Here is a 21274-nt window from a genome sequence, read left to right on the forward strand (position 1 = left end):
CCACTAAATTATTGTGGCCAAATATTTGTTATATACTACCTTAATGCAGTAAAAATTGCATTACAGTAATACAAAAACATCTAATGAGAATCTAATAAGGATCATCATTGAGAATAATGATGGAAAAACATACAGATTTAACACAACAAGAATTTGAGGTCAAAATAAATATAATTTTAGTTTTTTTTTTTTTTTTTGAGGTGACGTGATCCCGAACATGTTTTCGTGAGATTCAACCAATCAGGTTTCTGCTCATCCCCACGTTACCCATCAGGCCACTGTGTATTTCACTGGCAGGTACTTTCTTAAAACATCATTTTTCTATTAATTTTAATAATCTTGTAATAATTTTATGACAAAAATATTTCTCATTTTAGTTTCATCTCAGTTGGTGTGTTGATTTTTGTATGATAGCAGAATGTACTTTACTTTTAATGACGTCATAATAAGCAACTGAATGAATCCTTTGTGTTTGTGGGCATTCCAGACATTCCTCAGTGATGTCATCGAAATAAACGACATTCCACAAAATCAAACATGAGACTCATTAAACAAAATGCTACTGTAAACAGATACCTAAGTAAACAATCTGCTTGATAACTAAAGATTCAGATTGAAAAAGAAAATCAAAATATCAATTAGGATAAGTACTGTTTCAGATTGCATTAGAAAATCAAAATATCCACCAAATTTCACAGCATTCTAATTGGGAGCAAGAAAGAAAAATAAACTTTTAAAGAAGTTATTGACAGAAAATGAGACACATGACTAAACTAGACCGCAAAATTTGATTTATTTAATCAGTATTTTTGTCTCGTTTAAAGTACAAACATCTAAACATTCTTAAAACATGATTGATTTACCTGCGAAGCAAAATAACATTAGATATTCTGTCTATTTTTTTACTTGGATTAGACGGAAAAAATTCAAGAACAATATCTGCCAATTGGGCCAGAAAAATATTAGCAGATATTTGTTCTTGGTTCATGTGAAAACTCAGTTTAGATCAGTTTCTCAGAAAACAAGGCTGCTTATTTTGCATCGCAAGTAAATGTGTCTTGATTTAAGAATATTTCAATATTTTCGATACTGGAAAATTACTAAAATACTCAGGAAAAACATCACTTTTACAGTGCAGAACATTCTAATTAGTCAGTAGATTTAAATATGCAATTGCATTCATATATGTTCGATTACTGTGCTGCTGAAGTAAACACTGCAAAAAAGACTGGATTATAATTTCAAAAATGAAACATATTTCAAAAAATTCTGTCGAGTTGTGCAGCTCTACACTGTATATTGTGTTCAAATATGAAACAGTATGCAGTGATAAATTCTCCAAAGACTAGTATGCTGCTCTGTTGTCACATGACCTCAGCATGTTGCATCTTGGGGAAAAAAAATATATATATATATTTTGCATTTTCACTATTCAGTTTTGTGTGAAAACGTCTTGATTTTGGCAGTTTCTGCAGGTCTTAAAAAGTCTTAATTCACCCTTCCACATATCTGTTGCATGCAGTGCATTTCTGTCTTACCCGCGGCCTTAAATCAGAGCATAAACTCTTAAATTCATGAAGTCGTGGCATTAAATGTTGCATGCAGTGCATTTCTGTCTTAATTTCCAGTACAAATATCTAAACATCTTTGAATCAAGATAGATTTACTTGAGACGCAAAATGAAGAGACCAAGTCTTGCTTTCTGAGAAACTGAACACAATTAATGAGTCTTTGCTTAAAATAACAAATATCTGTCAATGGGGAATGAAAACTTTTCTGAGCCCAATGGCAGATATTTGTTCTTGTTTTAATTATAAAATAACTTTTCATAAAATTATTTAAAGTTTTCTAACAATAATTGTTTTTTTTATTTTTTTATTTTTGCAGTGCAATCAGAATGTACACTAAAAGTTATTTCCATATTGTAGTGGTTAAAAACATTTTTCTGCATAGTGCATACTTCATAAATAGTGCTGCGAGAAGAGCAATACAGTAGTATGTCATTCCAAACACCGTATAGACAGTGGTTTTTCTCAAGAGGTCAGAGGTCAAAGGACAGAAGGGCTCAGAGAGGTCTGGGGGAATGTTTTAATGACAGATCAGATCCACACAACAATGACACGCGTTCATGTTCACTGCAGTGTCTCCTCCAGCTGATTCCCAGACACAGAATTCCTCCGACGTCCTTTTCCCAAACACCTCATCCATGTACGAAAAATACAGCATTTTTTACTTATATTTGGCAAATACAGAAGCAAACCGAAACACAGTTTATTCCCCACAAACCAAAAATACCCCGAAAAGGTACGCTTGGGAATAAAAACCAAGGCCAAACATGAAATTTCCAATCCATCCGTATCTCATGTCTGTTCATCTACTGAAACAGCTAGAACCGTTAACAGTCTGTACATCTACAGAGGCTCGTCGTCATCAAGACCAATTACATCAGGAAATAAAAAGAAGAACTAAAAAAAATAAACTATCGGAAACTCACATTGTACGATTCTCAGGACAGGAGTCTAAACTAATCAGAAATAATACATGAGTAACCGCTTTATGAGACATCTGGATTTAGGTTTACAGTTTTTTTTGCATTTTAAAAGGTTTTGGTCACCAATCTTGGTCTTAACTTACCCATATAGAGGCAAGCAGAAAGACTTAACCAAACCGGTTTGAATCGAGGCTGCAAAGCTACTCCAAACTTCAGGCCCAGTGGACACACAGAAGGCACTTTTAATGAACTTAACCTTGTGAAGGCAACCCTTTTTAATTATTTTTTGGGGGATCTTGTCATTCCTTGTCATTTGAATTGGATATAAATTTAATATGCAATAAAACATTGGGGTTTTCCCCCCCAAAAGCTTGTTTAAAGTCAACATAACGTCAAAACCAACTTAATGCACTGGAAAAAATGATTCTTACCGAGTACTTTGTCTTAATTTCAAGATGTATTTAAGATAGATTAACTTTAGAAGCAAAATGAGTCTTGCTTTCTGAACAAAGTACCAAAATTAAATGTTTGCTTAAAATGAGAAAAATATCTGCCAATGGGATCAGAAAAATAAACTTAATTCAAATTGAAACCTCTTTTTGCAGAAATTGTTTCTTGTTTTAAGCAAAAACATTTAATTTTGATACACTTTTTCAGAAAATGACTTGAAAACAATAGAAGAGTTAATTTGCAAAAACAACTCCATTTTTAACAATTCTTAGAAATCATGTTTTTTCATTGTGTAATCCAATTAATCTCAATCAAAACAACAACAACAAAAAAACTCTAACAATAAAAAATAAAAAATAACATTATAAAAAAAATGATCTAAAAAAAAGGATTTTATCTTTTTTTTTGTTGCAAATAAACTCTTCAAAATATCTTATGTCATGTTGCTTTTAGTAAATGTATCTTGATTTATGAAAGTCCAGATATCTGTACTGGAAAACAAGAAAGAAATACTGAGTAATAAAATCATTTTTGCTGTGAACACCTTCCTACTCTTTAACAATTCACATTATTACAATTTTCTTGTAACACTTGAAAAACTTGATAGACACATAAAACGACTTTTAAGATCATGTTGCACAGATTATTGGTTAATAAAAAATAATTACACAATCTGATCCTTTTCACAATAAATATCCAGTTGCACTCTGAAACGCATCACATTTCTGAACTAAAAAGGGTTGCAAACTGTTTCATTGTGAGTTTAATTGGAGAAATTACCTTTCTGGCATCATAATTAGTCTTTGTGAAATATATAAAACCAACAGAACTCACACGCAACTAATGTACAAATCACATCAACTCCTGTAGAATTGAGCTCTAACTGAAACTCTAACCACCTTTTGATTAGTTCGCCAGCTTGGCTGAAAACACCTTACAAACACAGACAACGACGGCAAACACAAGCGGTGCTTCACAAAAGCATCATCAACCAAAGAAAGGTCAATAAATTAAACCAACCGGTCAAGGAATAACTTAACATCACCAACAGAGTTTAGTTCGAGAAGAAACCATTTCTAAACTGTTGTGAATGAAAACAAGACTGAGGGGCAAACATACAGATTCACGTCTAATGTTTTCCAGTAAACAACGTCTTTTCAATGTTTAGTCAACTGAACAGTCTGTAGATCAATCTCACTTTCATTCACATCAACTCGTTTCTCTTGACTTTAACAACTCGTCACATTTCCGTGTTCCAGTAGCTCCTATCATCTACACGAAGCACACCTGATGGCCATTCGACGACAGAAATGAGCTCAACATCACTAGAAAATGATGAGAAGTAGCTTGACTTGTGCAATACTGGATTGGATAGTTGGTAAATTCAGATCGAGACAAAATAATGACTCTCAATGTCTAATACAACAGTGCAAGTACTGATACATAAAAAAACTCTTAAAAACAAAGGTTTCAAATGGTTTTCAAAGCAATTACATTAAAGAACCATTTTTAGTTACCCAAATAACTTTTTTTTTGTATTTTAAAGAACCTTTAGCGGAACGGAATGTTAGAGGTTCTTTAAGGAACCATCAGTGAGCCTTTATTTTTCAGTTTATCAGTAATATTGTGGATCTGAACACGTACACTGAAAGATCTGATGCATTTGGACTCCAAACAAACTTAAAACTGGCAGGTTTTGGACTTTTCTGTTGCATCCGTCGACATCAAAACAGCTCGAGACAAACACTGAGAGGTGAAGAACTGTGGGAACTTGTAATTTCATGGGAAGGTCAAGGCGACGCCAGGTTGAGGGGTTTCTGGGTAACAGAAGTGGGGTATATTACATTACAGTAGATGCAACTCAAAATATTCACGTGAAAATCAAGTAAACACAAAAATGATCCACGTGACAAAATGACAATATAAACCTAAAAACTCAAGCACGAAGAATGGAAACCTGGGAGAGGGACATTAGTGTACTTGTGAAACCAACAATAAAAAGTAGTCTAAAGTTGATGTCAGGAACACACTGAAAACATCCCAAATGAACTTTTCAATCTGAATTTGTTGGAATTACCACAATTAGTAGTTTCTGATGAGTTTATTAACAAAAAAATAATTTCCTCAATTCAAAACGAAACATACCATCACATCACTCAGCACAGTAATAGATCTTCTGCAGTGAATGGGTGCCGTCAAAGAGCTGATAAAACATCACAATAATCCACAAGCTTTTGTCTTCTCCAGATGTTAACTGATGGACTGTGGATTACTTGTGGATTATTGTGATGTTTTTATCAGCTGTTTGGACTCTCATTCTGACGGCACCCATTCACTGCAGAGCATCCATTGCTGAGACACTGATACAATGCTACATTTCTACAAATCTGATGAAGAAACAAACTCTTCTACATCATGTATGGCCTGAAGGTGAGCAATTTTCCTTTTTTTTGCTTGGTATTTCCCTTTAAACCAAACCCCGATTTGGTGTTATGAGCACTGACAGAGAAATAAATAATTCTTGAGTCTAACATTACAACTTCATCTCAATTACAGTAATTCCAACATAACAAATGCAGCGTTTAATCTGGATCAAGACCCCCTTAGGATGAGTAAAACGCTTAAACACTTGCACAAAGAATAACCCGCACAATCGGTGTTGAAAGCACTCATTGGAAGTGACGGACTTGCCGTAGATTGGGACTTTAATGTTTCAATAGTAAAACACAAACTAGTCTGGAATATTGCTTTGCGGCAGCTATTTACAGAACTGCAAAACAAACGAATAATAATAAAAAAAAAAAGTAGTCACAGACAAATCTGATCTACACACATACAGCTCACATTCTTCCATTACTAACGATCCTCCCCCAAAAAAAACAAAAAAAAAAAAAAATAAACAAAAAAAAAAAAAAAAAAAACACTTAATTTATTTGTTTTCAATAGTAATCCGTTGTTTTTGTGGAATCATGTTTGCGAGCGGTGCATTAGCCTCATGATCATTCGTGTTTACCCTTTATAACCCTTAAATTCAGTCCCGCTGGAATCAGCTGCTCCCAAAGAGCAACCGCTTTCCCAGCGGATTCAAGTAAACAGAATTTCTCACATTGTTTTCTCCACTCAGGGAAAGGACACCCTCTTCTTTTTGTTTCGTAAGTGCTTTCCGACCGCTCTCTCTCTCTCTTTCTCGATCAAAGCCCAAACCTCATTTTCATCTCAGGGAACAAAGAAAACCAAGGAGAAATCAAAGCGGACAGATTTGTTTCTGTTTTCCAATCCGTCCTTGCAATGCAATAAACCTGTGATCTGTGGCCCCTAAAGATGCATGTTTTCTTTCCTTGTTTAATTTTTTGTTTCGTTTAACACACACACACACACACACACACACAAGAGAATGAACATTTGTCTCCTGGTGGCAAGTCACAAATTTTTTCAGAGGTCACATTTTCCCCACGTGTTGGATGATTGGTTATCCTTCTATACTTTTGTTGTTGTTGTGTTTTTGTGTGTCTAGTCCTGCTTGGCTTGGAGCTGCTGCTTCCAGGCCTCGTTCAAGTAAACCAGTCGCTTGTAGTTGAGCACAAACAGGATGAAGTTCAGTATGTATGTGGTGATGCAGATCACGCAGAAGTCCTTAAGGACGAAGTAGAGGATGTAGCCCAGGTAGAGCGAGCCCATCACTGACGCGATGGAGGTGGTCATGAGAATCAGAGCCGCCATCGCACTGGCCGTCAAACCTGCGTGTGCACACACACACACACAGAGAGGTTAATGCACTGAAGAACAACAACTGACAACAACAGAACTGCCAGGAGTTTACTACCGCAGCAACTCCAACAAATATACATGAATACTCTTTAGACATGATGGTACTCTTTTAGTGCCATTCAACAATAAAAAGCTATACTCAAACTATAGTTATATATATATATATATATATATATTTTTTTTTTTTTTTTTCTTAACATATTTTTAGTTTTTACAGCAAAATAGATATATACTAATACTGTGTTTGACCCCCTTCACCTTCAGAACTGCCTTAATTCTACGTGGCATTGTTTCAACAAGGTGCTGAAAGCATTCCTTAGAAATTTTGGCCCATATTGACAGGATAACATCTTGCAGTTGATGGAGATTTGTGGGATGCACATCCAGGGCACGAAGCTCCCGTTCCAGCTCTTGGGTTGAGATCTGGTGACTGTGGGGGCCATTTTAGTACAGTGAACTCATTGTCATGTTCAAGAAACCAATTTGAAATGATTCGAGCTTTGTGACATGGTACATTATCCTGCTGGAAGTAGCCATCAGAGGAAGGACACATGGTGGTCATAAAGGGATGGACATGGTCGGAAAACAATGCTCAGGTAGGCCGTGGCATTTGAAAGATGCCCAATTGGCACTAAGGGGCCTAAAGTGTGCCAAGAAACATCCCCCACACCACTACACCACCACCCACCAGCCTGCACAGTGGTAACAAGGCATGATGGATCCATGTTCTCATTCCTGTTTACGCCAAATTCTGACTCTACCATCTGAATGTCTCAACAGAAATCGAGACTCATCAGACCAGACAACATTTTTCCAGTCTTCAACTGTCCAATTTTGGTGAGCTCGTGCAAATTGTAGCCTCTTTTTCCTATTTGTAGTGGAGATGAGTGGTACCCGGTGGGGTCTTCTGCTGTTGTAGCCCATCCGCCTCAAGGTTGTGCGTGTTGTGGCTTTACAAATGCTTTGCTGCAAACCTCGGTTGTAACGAGTGGTCATTTCAGTCAAAGTTGCTCTTCTATCAGCTTGAATCAGTCGGCCCATTCTCCTCTGACCTCTAGCATCAACAAGGCATTTTCGCCCACAGGACTGCCGCATACTGGATGTTTTTCCCTTTTCACACCATTCTTTGTAAACCCTAGAAATGGTTGTGCGTGAAAATCCCCGTAAATGAGCAGATTGTGAAATACTCAGACCGGCCCGTCCGGCACCAACAACCATGCCACGCTCAAAATTGCTTAAATCACCTTTCTTTCCCATTCTGACATTCAGTTTGGAGTTTCAGGAGATTGTCTGACCAGGACCACACCCCTAAATGCATTGAAGCAACTGCCATGTGATTGGTTGATTAGATAATTGCATTAATAAGAAATTGAACAGGTGTTCCTAATAATCCTTCAGGTTAGTGGTATATACACACACACACACACACTCACCGGCCCACTTTATTAGGTACACCTGTTTAATTGCTTGGTAACACAAATTGCAAATCAGCCAATCATATGGCAGCAACTCAATGCATTTAGGCATCTAGATGTGGTGAAGACGACTTGCTGAAGTTTAAACCAGCATCAGAATGGGGAAGAAAGGGGATTTAAGTGACTTTGAACGTGGTTGTTGGTGCCAGACGGGCTGGTCTGAGTATTTCAAAAACTGCTGATCTACTGGGATTTTCACACAAAACCATCTCTAGGGTTTACAGGCTACAGTTCCCACTGGCTCACTAAAATTTAACAATAGAAGATAGGAAAACCGTTGCGTGGTCTAATGAATCTCCATTTCTGCTGCGACATTCAGATGAGAAAGGCAACAGTAACTCAAATAACCACTCATTACAACCAAAGTATGCAGAATACCATCTCTGAACACACAACACGTCGAACCCTGAAGCAGATGGGCTACAGCAGCAGAAGACCACACCGGATGGTCTGATGAGTCTCGATTTCTGCTGCGACATTCAGATGGTAGAGTCAGAATTTGGCGTAAAGAACATGAAAGCATGGATCCATCCTGCCTTGTCTCACGGGTTCAGGCTTGTGGGGAATATTTCCTGGGCACTCCCCTTAACACCAATCCAATCAATGGCCCCTTAGTACTAATTGAGCATCGATTAAATGCCACAGCCTACCTGAGTATTGTTTGCTGACCATGTCCATCCCTTTATGACTACAGTGTACCCATCTTCTGATGGCTACTTCCAGCAGGATAATGCACCATGTCACAAAGCTCAAATCATCTCAGACTGGTTTCACGTTTACTAAAATGGCTTCCAGTCACCAGATCTCAATCCAGTAGAGCAGCTTTGGGATGTGTTGGAGCGGGTGATTTGAATCATGGATGTGCAGCAGACAAATCTGCATCAACTGTGTGATGCTGTCATGTCAATATGAACCAAAATCTCTGAGGAATGTTTCCAACACCTTGTTGAATCTACGTTATGAAGAATTAAGGCATTTCTGAAGGCAAAAGGGGGTCCAACTAGCAAGGTGTACCTAATAAAGTGGCCAGTGAGAGAGTGTGTATGTGTGTGTGTATTATTATATATATTATTAATGTTGTTATTTCTTCATTTTTGCAGTTTATTACTATTTTAATGCCATCAGCAAATTATATAACAATATACAAAATAAAAAAAAAAAAAAATAAAAAAAATTATATAAAAACAAAAGCAATACAACAATATGAAAATAAAATAAAAAAAAATCTTGTAAAATTATAAAAACAACAAAAAAATGAACAATATAAAATCTTTCTATTATGATTTTTAGTTTGTTATTATTTTAATGCTATATCAGCAAAAGCTATATTTTGACAGAAATAATCAAACAACAACAACAACAATAATAATAATAATAAACAATACACTTCTTACAACATTACAAAATCAACTACATGAATATTGTTCATCCTTTTGCTCAATAATAATTTTTCAAGATTTTTTCAGGTGAAACCTTTATAAAAATGAAAATTCTGAATATAATAGATATCTAATGCTAAATGTAGGCCTAATATCTAATAGCAAGACAATTCAGTAAAATGTGCATAATAGTAAAACTTTAAAATGCTGGATTTAAAATTATGGATTAATTACATTTGCTACAATTATAACACCCAATATATTATTACTTATTTAAAATAGATTTATTTACCTGTTGAATCAGCCAAATGAGATTTAGACAGTTACAGTTAACAGTTAGAATTACGTATTATAAATCACTCTGAACTTTTCTAGTGTATAACAAGAAACTCAACTCCTTCACTGTTTGTCATTCGCTTGTCACTGAATAATGACAAAACAATGAATACTGTAGAATGGGAAATAGAAATCACAGACTGTTTCTATTTCTATAGCAAAGAGAGATGCTGCCTATGTAGAGTGTTGCAAATCCAGGTTACACTTGCAGTTAGGCCTTAGACATAGAGTTTAAGCATTTTAAAGTGGGCGTGGTTTGTAACTGTGTGGGGCACGTCTGAGGCTTGACCTTTCCCCTACTCATCACTCACTCGAGCCCTTCAGAAAAGGGAGGATTTCTCCAGAACAGAGGGCATTCAGCACACACGCTGGCACAGTCTTGCTATTCATAGTCATGAAATTTCATTAGGGCAGAGCAGGACAAACGGATCACACACATAATGGTGCAGACAAGGACAGAACTATCTGAGATTCGGGTCATGGAGATAAATAACATAAATGAGTGATATGGCAAGGTTTCAGAAAATTAAAACATCTTCAAGTGTCTGTTGGTTCAAGGCTAGACAGGATCTGTTCCAAAACCTAGTGTGGTCTACACAGACAGCAGCCTTTAAAGCAGCAGGAGCAATATCACACAAGTGCTGTTTTCGTCACAAAGAACACGAGTGCAATTGTGATTTTATACAACAGTTCAGTAAATAAAAAGTTAATATTGTGCAAAATTTAAACACAATATTGTGCGTTTTGTTCAATTTTGCCTACGAAAATATTACCTCTAAAACCACAGCAGAATTGTTGTGCGTCTCTGAGCAACACAGCCGTGTTTAGTTTCAGAATGAATCCTCATTTTGAACGAATCGTGTGAATCAATGATTCAAAGGCCCATTCATAGAGAGAGCCGTTTACTGAATTCTTGAATGAATCAGCTGTTTGAAGAAATCGACTCAAAGACATTTACTGCCACGTGATGATAGTTTTAATTTCTTCTTTAGAGTATAATTTCATTTATCTTAAAAAACAAGACAAAAAATCATTAAAGGGATATTTCATCATTTACTCACCCTCATGTTGTTTCAAACCTGAATGACTTACTTTTGCACATAAAAGAAGGCATTTTGAATACTGTTGGTAACTAAGCTGTTTTGGTCACTAGTGACTTTCATTGCATGAACAAAAATTACTGAGATGTTTCTCGAATTATCTTCTTTTATGTTCCATACTTTATGTAAGGCCATTGTAGCCTAAACATTTAACACAATAATAGGTTTAAATTATCTTTTGGGGGTATTTTCACAGCCAAATTTAGTTTGTGATTAATTAGATTAATTAATCGCAGCACCCTGTATGTGTGTGTGTGTGTATATACATATATATATATATATATATATATATATATATCCCACACCACATCTATGATAGCATATGTGTGTGTGTGTGTGTGTGTGTGTGTGTGTGTGTTCAACAGTGTATATTTATATATATATATATATATAATATATATATATATATATATCTGAAATATATACTTTAATATTGCAAATATATATATAAACCCCTCAAAAAAATCATTCAAAATAAAAAAATGAATGGTCTAATTTTGTTAAATAAATGTTTTTAAGGAATAAAATGTTAAAAAAAACAGTTAATAAATAAAAACAAACAAACCACTAAAAAAAATCATAAAAAATATATATATAGGAATAAAACGGCTAAGTTTGGTGTATGTAAGTGCTGTAAGTGGAGAAACAAACTGACTGTCTAAAGATATGTACTGGAATTAATATCTACATACGCAAATAGATAAGGTGCAATAATAAAACCAGCTGAATGATATATAAACAAACCCTTCTATAAAAACCTTCAGAATATAGTTAGGATTAAAGCAATAAGGTTTGGTGTATGTAAGTGCTGCTGAAGTGGAGAAAAAAGTTTTAAAGATACGTATTGTAATTGAAATATACAGACGCAAATAAGTTCAATAATAAAACCTGTTGAATGATGTATAAACAAACCTTCTATAAAAACCTTCAGAATATAGATAGAATTAAAGCTGTACGTTTTGGTGTATGTAAGTGCTGCTGAAGTGGAGAAAAAAACGTTTTAAAGATATATATTGTAATTGAAATATACAGACGCAAATAAGTAAAGTTCAATAATAAAACCAGCTGAATGATATATAAACAAACCCTTCTATAAAAACATTCAGAATATAGTTAGGATTAAAGTTGTAAATTTTGGTGTATGTAAGTGCTGCTGAAGTGGAGAAAAAACTTTTTAAAGATATACATTGTAATTGTAAAAAACCTTATTATGTGTAATGAAATAAACACTTAAATGTATATTTTGGATGTTTACGTTGGATGTCCACTAGTATGAAAGACATCAAGTTATGGAAGCAAAAACTCAAAATTGACCAGTGTATGGAAAAAATAAAACTATGGTTTTGTCTGTAGTCTCTCGGCTTAAATCGTAATTTGGGACTGACGCCATATGATCTTATTTGCCATATCACATTAGAAGTGCAATAATGGCATCTTAAATGGCCACCTTAGAAGGCAGCTCACTAGGTTTATGAAAGACCAGAGCCATTCATTTGAGTAACTGAGTCAACAGCCGGTCCATTCATTCATGTATCGATAAGGAAATTAGCAAAGAACTGAACAGTAAAATGTAAAACAGTTTATAGGAAGTGCAAAACGGTTCCAAACGTACAGCGGTCCATCATTCCAAGAGCGAACTGCACGCTGGCATTATGCAAATGTGCTGCAATAGTGTGAAGAAAGACTTGACTGTGTCCAGTTTAAGAAGCACAATGAACCTGAGGACAGATCAGCAGAGCCAAACACGCAGAAGAACTTGAGTCAGCAAAGCCCACATGACTGCTGAGGAATGAAGCAAGGGGAAATTATGAGGCAGACATGCGTGCAGGAATTGGTCAGGATGGTCCACTAGTCAAACCAATTAGTGAGGTTGACTAGTTTATCTACAATTTTATTAAAAAAATATATATATTTTGTCATTTTCATAATAAATAAGCAATTCCTCCAAATTGTGTTTTTTCCCCCAAAGGTGAGATTCTCATTACTATAACACAGTAGTTTAAAAACGACTGCTACTAATACTTCTATACTACTACTATTAATAATAAAATAATTTTCATTTAAATCAGAATAAAATTAGTACATCAAATGCTAGCATTATTTATAAATGCTTAAAAATTTAAACAAAATATTTTATTAGAATTACAGAAATAAGGATTGAAAGTAATGTGCTGAATTATCAGGAATATTAAAGATTTATGCCATTTCAGGTTGTAGTTATTTCTGTATCACCTTTCATCAAAAACAAAAAGATAATTTTACTATCATCCCCATCATTTTCATGAAAATTAAGCATATTTTCTCCCCAAATTTGCATTACTGTAATGTATTAGGATGTTTTAATTGTGTGATTTTACTAATTATATTTACTATATTGCAATTACTATAATATAGTACTTTAAAAATAGTAATACATAATAACAATATTAAAAAAACTTAGAAAAATCAAATGCTACCATTATTTATAAATGCTATACTAGTTTATATTAGTACATTTAATTATTTTTTATATTTAAATTTTCAGTACTCATTTTATATATATATATATATATATATATATATATATATTCTGTTTAGCATTATTTTATATAGTTTAATTGTTAGTACTCTTTATGTGTTTTTGTCATTTTTATTTTTCTATTTAGGATTATTTTATATTATTTCAGTGTCCGTTTAGTGAATCTTTTAATTTATTTCCGGTTAGTAATTCTAGTGCTTCAATTTAGTTGCCAAGACAACATTTCTAATTTTCATTTAGCTTGTTTTCATCTAATATTTACAAAAGTTTTCAGTATAGTTTTATTTAACAATAATAACCCAGATAAAGAGAATGAGAAACACAAGAGAAACTGATACTGCTGTAACTCAAACGCTGTCCGGAGAAGAGACTCACAGGACACGAGAGTCATGGGGTTAAACTGAGGTTGTGAATGTTTGACCTGTGCCTTATCGCACTGAAACGCTTAGAGATTCCAGCCATCAGTGATGACAGACAAGGACAAGTGAGGGCAATAATTCAGAGGCCTGTGAAACCGTTTAGATTACAGATAGTAATGTTCCTACTATAACCGGACACACTCACACGTACCTTACAGTATCAATATCAGGAAATAATGTGTGTTCATATTCATCTCTGGCTAATGGCAGACACTGTACACTGAATTAATGTGAACTTTCAAATGTTTCACAAATAAACCTAGAAAGAGACAGAAATGATATCAGCTAACAGTTTTAACACAATTCCCACAGTAGTACATGTAGATTGAGAGGCTGTAGGCACCATGTGTGTTCTTGTGTTACGCAAAAATCATAATCAAGTTTATTGAGATCACGATAATTTAACACAATTATTCAGGGACTTTCCTAACATCACCCATTTACTGAATTTTCAAAAATAAATAAATAAACAATAGATTTATGCTTACTTTAAATATAATTCTATATATAAATATATAAATAATAGCTTAGAAATATAAAAACAAAAAAATTCAATATATTTTAAATAAATTATCTAAAAAACAATAAAACAAAATTGCATGAAATCAAAATAATTACTTGTATAAATAATTATAAATAATTACAAAACTTGTAGTGCACTTTTACAACCTACTGAAAACTACTAAACAATCATTTTATATGAACAGTAACTCAATTTAAAATCAGTTTTCATAATTGCCGAAAGCCAAAATCTTCAAGGTAAATTTATTTGTAATTTATTTAGCAAAAATATAGAAAATCAAGCAGTTGACAAAATCACAAGTGGAAATAAAATTGAAGTTGAAGTTGCAAAATAGACAGTAAAAAAACTATGCACACAATGACCAAAGCCATTCATCAGACTTGTGATATCAAGATTTTGGTCATAAATTGATATTTATATCTGCCAGACTTTCTGTACTGTTGCATCCAAAGAAAGAAACTGTTATTGTAAAAATGTCATAATCTGCAAATCAATGCGGTTGATGCTGTTCTTACCTAGTAACAGCTGAAAGATATAAAACAAGATTCCATAGACACTGTTTGGCTGGTTTACTGCACTGTCGTTCCCAAAAATGGTTCCTAACAGTCCAAATCCTCGACCCCATCTACAGAAAAGATGAAAACACAAACAGAGAGAATCGGTAAAGCAGCAGAAATCAAACAACATGAGACACTGGAACTAAAAATAAATACTAATATCATGTGTGAGCGCTCTGGGTTTCTCGAGGGAATACAAGCACGTTACGACGGAATATTTGGCCTAAATCAAATCATACATTGATCAAGACAGCAGCATATAAAAAGCCCAGTTTCCTTTTATCAGTGCGAACGGAGATTTCTGACCCAAATTGTTTGAAACTATACTAACAAAGGAGAAATGTGGTGGTTCCCAGTCATATCCAATTCCAGCATATGTACATAAACAGCACACACAAATATTAGATAAAATACTGCATGTTACATCATTACATCAACGTTTGATATTTTTCTATATTGAAATAACATCAAGTATATAACTAACATTTCTCGTCAATCATCTTGCATTATTTTTATTTTTTTTACTGACTCAGCTCATAATGCATTTTCTGCAAAGAAATCTGCCAAAACAAAGCATCTCAAAAGGCAGGAAAATCATATTGCATTTTTAGGGCCTTAATTATGGCTGACAATCACAAAACTGGACACATTTCAGCATTAAACAGTAAAAAAAAAAAAAGCACTAAATGGACAATTGTGGTTCATTTCCTAAACATACTTTCCATTGCAACACTATTTATAATGTTGTGAGTAAACTTGAATGCAATGACTGGATTCCAGTTACGGTTCATATAGAGCTGGAATCTGATTGCTACATCAGTCTCTAAGTGTTTGAAAAGCCTGAAACCTTTTCTATTAACTAGCCCTGAAGAGGAAAAAGGTGTGTAACCCAACACTGGAGAGCAGCTTCCGTTTCATAACTTCCTGCCAATGGATTTGACAAAGATCTAATGCTGCCAAACACCTGAGGTCATGCCCGATCTCCACCATATGTTCCCAGCATTCCCAATGAAAGCATTTCTGCTCAGAAAACATATGTGTGCTACATAAATAATAATGCAAGTACAATCACATCAACTTCAGGTCCTTCTTTATTATGTGTTCATTCATTTCACTAGCTACAGTTCAATTAATGAAGAAGCAGTTTGTCTTTTAATGAGATCTGTACCAGACAAAAGTAAAACAAACACACAACATTTGTATTTTCTTCAGAATGCATGTTAGTCTATTGTTTATAGTATGCATTATTACGCCAATGAGCATTCATATTAAAGCTTGTTTGACTTTTGAATGCCAAACTGACACAGTGACAAAAGCTTTAACATCTGTGGAAAATTTTGATCGCATAAAAGGTTCGTTATGGTGGGAAAAAGTTCTTTACACTAAGAAAAATGGTTAAAAGGTTATTTAGGGAACCCAAAAATATTTCTTCTATAATGCTGCTGCAAAAAACTCCTTTTGAAACCTTTATTTTCAAGAGTGATGATTACTAGCAAGTAAAGTCTGCATACCAGACATGCATGAGAAACACCTCACGAGACATATATGGTACTCACAACACATGCAAAAAACAATCGAAGCACCGTGAGAGAATAACTAGAACAATAATTAAGTATGCATCGTAGTTCATTCTCCACAGACGTTTCCAAAGATTGCTTAACGAGTTGAAAGCCTTGAAACTAAACCAACCCTCACAACACAACATCACAATGTTGATTAAAAAACAAAAGTATGCAAATGAGATTTAAAAAGGATAACGAACGGGTCATTGAACCACACACTGAACAACTGTACAATAAAAACCACTGATACATGAAACATGAAACAACAAACAAACAGAATATATATATATATAAACAATCAAAAAAGGAAAACAATAATATGAAACCATCCAATATAAAAACAACAAATATATAGCATATAATCAGTTTGCATAAAACTAGTTTGAGAGGTTAAAAAATGTGCAAAGCATCATGGGATTTGACGGTCACATTTAATGTGATTTTCATTCTCACGTTAACAGCGAATGCACTGATTGGTAAATCTCTGTGCAGGATTATGGGTAATATAGGAATTTGGTTTATAAAATGATTTCTGAATATTAAAATCACTCTAATGTATGGTTTCTACATCAGCAGATGTGACAGAATGACCTTGGTGCTCATTGTAGCTCTGTCTGTTAACATTATCGATATTTATGGAGAAAATAAACGTGATATTAACTTTCAGAACCAGACCGTTGCTCAGTGTAATGATCTACTCAATTCAATTTCTGATACAATACATGCACCAAAATAATATTGTTTTCCAGCCACTGAGATGAGATATACAAACCAACCCTCCCTTATGTTTTAAAATAACGTCTCTCACCTCCACAGAGCAAGAAAACAATAAGAAACCTTTCCCAAACCTTGAGAAAGCAGCGGAGTCGAGACTCAATGATCAGTACAGTGTGTTTTCCCAATGAGAGACCGTTCACTACCGAATTAAGAGGCGGAAACCCATAGCGAAAGATCCTGAGAGACATCTGAAGTCAGTTCGGCTACACAGAAAATGTCGTATAAAGGTCGGTTCCCTTTAAGAGCGAGACCTTAAGCCTGATCGTGTAATGCTCCTGAAAACCTTCACCCAGCTGGAGGTAAGTTTGGTTGTTTTCTCTGCAGATCCCCTGCTTTATCAGACGGCCCGCTGTGAGCAAACAACACAATCAGCAGCTTTCTGAAGCAATTCGATAGACTCAAACATGCAACCGCATGGCCTCTTTATCTACATGATGATAATAACATAAGTGAGCGTGATATATGATGCTGTGTCCTATTTATTTCATGATGAGTGGGCATTGGGCACATCATCAGATTCACAGATAAAGTGGGAGCCTCTATTAATACCAGATCTGAAAGACACATCCGTCTGTATCATGTCATCTCAATATACGACAAAACTGCATTAAAAAATATCAAAAATCATCCCTTAGGACAGCTGATCTACTCTGAGAGGATCTGAGATGCATGTGATTTGTTTTCCATCAGCGTTACTTCAAATGAAGTTCTCCTGAAAGTGAGTGCACTTCACATGACTTTCCCTTTTTTTCCTCTAAGCGCTTTAATTCAACAACAAGTTGCATGAAAGTGGTCTTGTTATTGCTGAATCAAGAAAGGGAGAAAGTTATTTATTAAACAAAAGCAACCCAGGAACCGGACCTTTAAACTGCAAACGTACATTACATTTGTTTACATTATTATAAATTACACCAAATTAACTGTATATATAGGTTAAAAAAAAAGTTAAATATTAAGTAAAAAAAAAAAAATGTTAGCTTGAATACACTAAGTCGCTTTGGATAAAAGCGTCTGCTAAATGCATAAATGTAAATATAAATATATTCACTAGCTATATACATTTAAATTAACATGTCCATACACTAGTTAATATATAGTGTACAGTAAATATATTATATATATTTGTATATATATATATATTATATATATATATATATATATATATATATATCTATATATATATATAAATATATAAGAAAATGCACATTTATGTGTATATACATACACACACACATACTAATATTAACTTCACATTTACTAAATATATAGATTTAAGTTCATATTTAGTAAACATATGAATATAAATACATATACACACATTAAATTAACTAGGTTAGGTTAGGTATATTTTATTGTCCCAATGGGAAATGTGTTTTAGGCTCACGAATACACCAACTGCATTGACAAAAAATATAAAACAAACACATAACATAATAATAGAGAAGAAAATACACAATTAGAAGAATAAAAAATAAAAAAAATCTTACAGAAATATTAAACTTAAAATAATAATTTCTACTTGATATTATTTAATAACTTAAACAGCTGAAGGAATGAACTACACTAAATTAACTACATACATCCATTAACTATATACATTTAAGTTAACATTTAGTGTATATTCCATACACTAGTTAATATATTGTACAAGTACATATAAATAAATATATATATATATATATATATATATATAATATATATATATATATATAAAAAATGCACAGATACACTATAACTACATATATCCACTATAAACATATATAAATACATATACACACATTAATATAACTACATATATCCACTATATACATTTAATGTATATATTCCATACACTAGTTAATACATAGTGTACAAGTAAATTAACATTTAGTGTATGCATATGCATTTCAACACAAACGTTAGTGTGTGTGTGTGTGTGTGTGTGTGTGTTCTAAATACCAACTAAACATTACCAGGATAATTTGAGCATTAAACATAATTACTAAATCAGTCTATTAATGGTTTGATGATGTTTAAGGGTGGATCCTTCAGTAATAAAATCAGGAACTGACGTCTCAAACAAACCACTCTGATTTCAAAGGTTACTGAAACAAAGTTGAACTCTGATCAAACTCAATTAATTGCCTCCTCCAGCACACCACCCCACAGTCTCAATAAAACGATTAAACTCCTGCATTTAAAGGGTCATGCTGAAAACACGAAGCACACTAAATAATGTGTCAGGGATGAAACAGCCTGTTGTGCTCACACTTAAGGGATGTGCTGTCAGCTGAAGATGCTACTAGATGGGTGGCTTTGATTTCACCTCGAGAACACAATCAAGTCCAGTACATTAGAGAATAAATGTAAGGTACATGAAATTATATTAGTATACGGCACTGAGCTCATTCACTCATTAGCACTGCTAGCATTAGCTGCTACCGCACTGTGTTTCTGCTCACACAACACAAAAACCACACTCAAAAACAGCTTTAAAATGACCTCATTTAGTTCATATTTATGTCTCTATTTGTGTCAACCCAAAAGGCGTGTCTATAAAAGACTAAAAATGTGAAACGGATATTATATTTTATCACCTTTTCAGTCAGTCAGCGGCCCGGAGCGACTCCGGCTGTGTGTCAAAACCTAGGGAACTCCCTAACTAGACAGCACTTTCAGATCGTCAAAAGCGCATTCAGACTCTGGGACGATCCCAAAACGTCCGAAAGCATCCAAAAGGGGTCAAACCCTGGTTTTTGAACGCTCGAAGCGCCTCTGACAGCTGCAGACGCTGCCTAGCTAGGGAACGCGCTAGGTTTTGACACTCTCTCTCACCTGGACGTGAAGACTTTGGAGCAGCTGATGGAGCTGCTCAGGTCGCACATGGCGCGGTAGTTGGCGTCGCGGGTCTTTTCCCTCTCCACATGGAAAGCGTACAGGGATAACAGGATTCCTGAGAGACACACGAGCAGCCGCACTATCCGCTCCCAGCGAGGGGTGGACACTCGCAAGACGGGCGCCGCCATTTTTTCCCGGCCTTTGCACGAGCGCGCGCAGCCACCCCTGCCTCAACCGTTGGGCGCGCGACGTGGAAAAGCGTCGGGACGTGTCACATCGTCGGGGGCGTGGCTAACGTTTTTGTCTTGTCGAGGGCGTGGTCTGATCGCCGGGGGGGCGTGTCCATCGAGCGTCTCGCCATTCTTGTGCCAGTGGGGGCCACTGTAATAGTACAGATTCTATCATCTATTATTGTACTCTGATTACACACCAGCATGTCGTAAAGGCACACACACAGAGAGAGAGAGCTTTTGCATGAGATAATATGATGAAAAAAGTACCATCACTGTCACTTGATAGTATGACTGAAGAAGGAATGTAGTGTTGCAGAATTATAGTCTATATTTGATATATGTGACATATATAAGGGTCAGTTCTGTGGCACAAATCCAAAAATACTACTGACCTTAATGTGTATCAGTCACTCCTCTCTTCCTTTTCTGCTAATGTCTCCACACTGCTAAAAAGACATACTACCATAACAAAATTAACAATTCGTCTAACTCTCGCATGCTTTTTAAAACATTTTCCTCGCTCCTTTGTCCTCCTCCTCCCCCTCCTGCTTCATCTCTAATAGCTTTGCCACGACTTTGCCACGTTTTTCATTAATAAAATTAAAAACATCAGTGCACAATTTTCCACACCACAATCCATCAAGCACATCTCACCAGCAAACATACACTCATTCACATCCTTCTCTTCACTCTCTGAGGCAGAAGTCTCCAAACTCATCCTTTCTAATCATCCTACTACTTGTCCGCTTGATCCTATTCCATCTCATCTCCTTCAAGCCATTTCTCCTGCAGTTGTACCCGCACTCACTCACATCATTAACACATCCCTTCATACAGGTGTTTTCCCCCCTCATCATTTAGACAGGCTC

At 34.9% G+C, this 21274-nt stretch overlaps 1 protein-coding gene across 1 annotated transcript; it reads right to left on the minus strand.

Moving 5' to 3' along the window:
* Positions 1–6446: 6446 nt before the first annotated feature.
* LOC122137323 (vitamin K epoxide reductase complex subunit 1-like protein 1) lies at positions 6447–20450 on the minus strand. The gene is made up of 3 exons (XM_042723299.1): positions 20170–20450; positions 14975–15084; positions 6447–6678 (listed from the first exon to the last, which is right to left on the minus strand). Exons 1-3 carry the CDS (start codon positions 20358–20360, stop codon positions 6452–6454), a joined length of 528 nt encoding a protein of 175 aa, XP_042579233.1. The 5' UTR covers positions 20361–20450; the 3' UTR covers positions 6447–6451.
* Between the last annotated feature and the right edge of the window lie 824 nt (positions 20451–21274).

This window comes from Cyprinus carpio, chromosome B5 (genome assembly GCF_018340385.1).
Source record: "Cyprinus carpio isolate SPL01 chromosome B5, ASM1834038v1, whole genome shotgun sequence".
In the NCBI taxonomy this organism is placed as follows: Eukaryota; Metazoa; Chordata; class Actinopteri; order Cypriniformes; family Cyprinidae; genus Cyprinus; species Cyprinus carpio.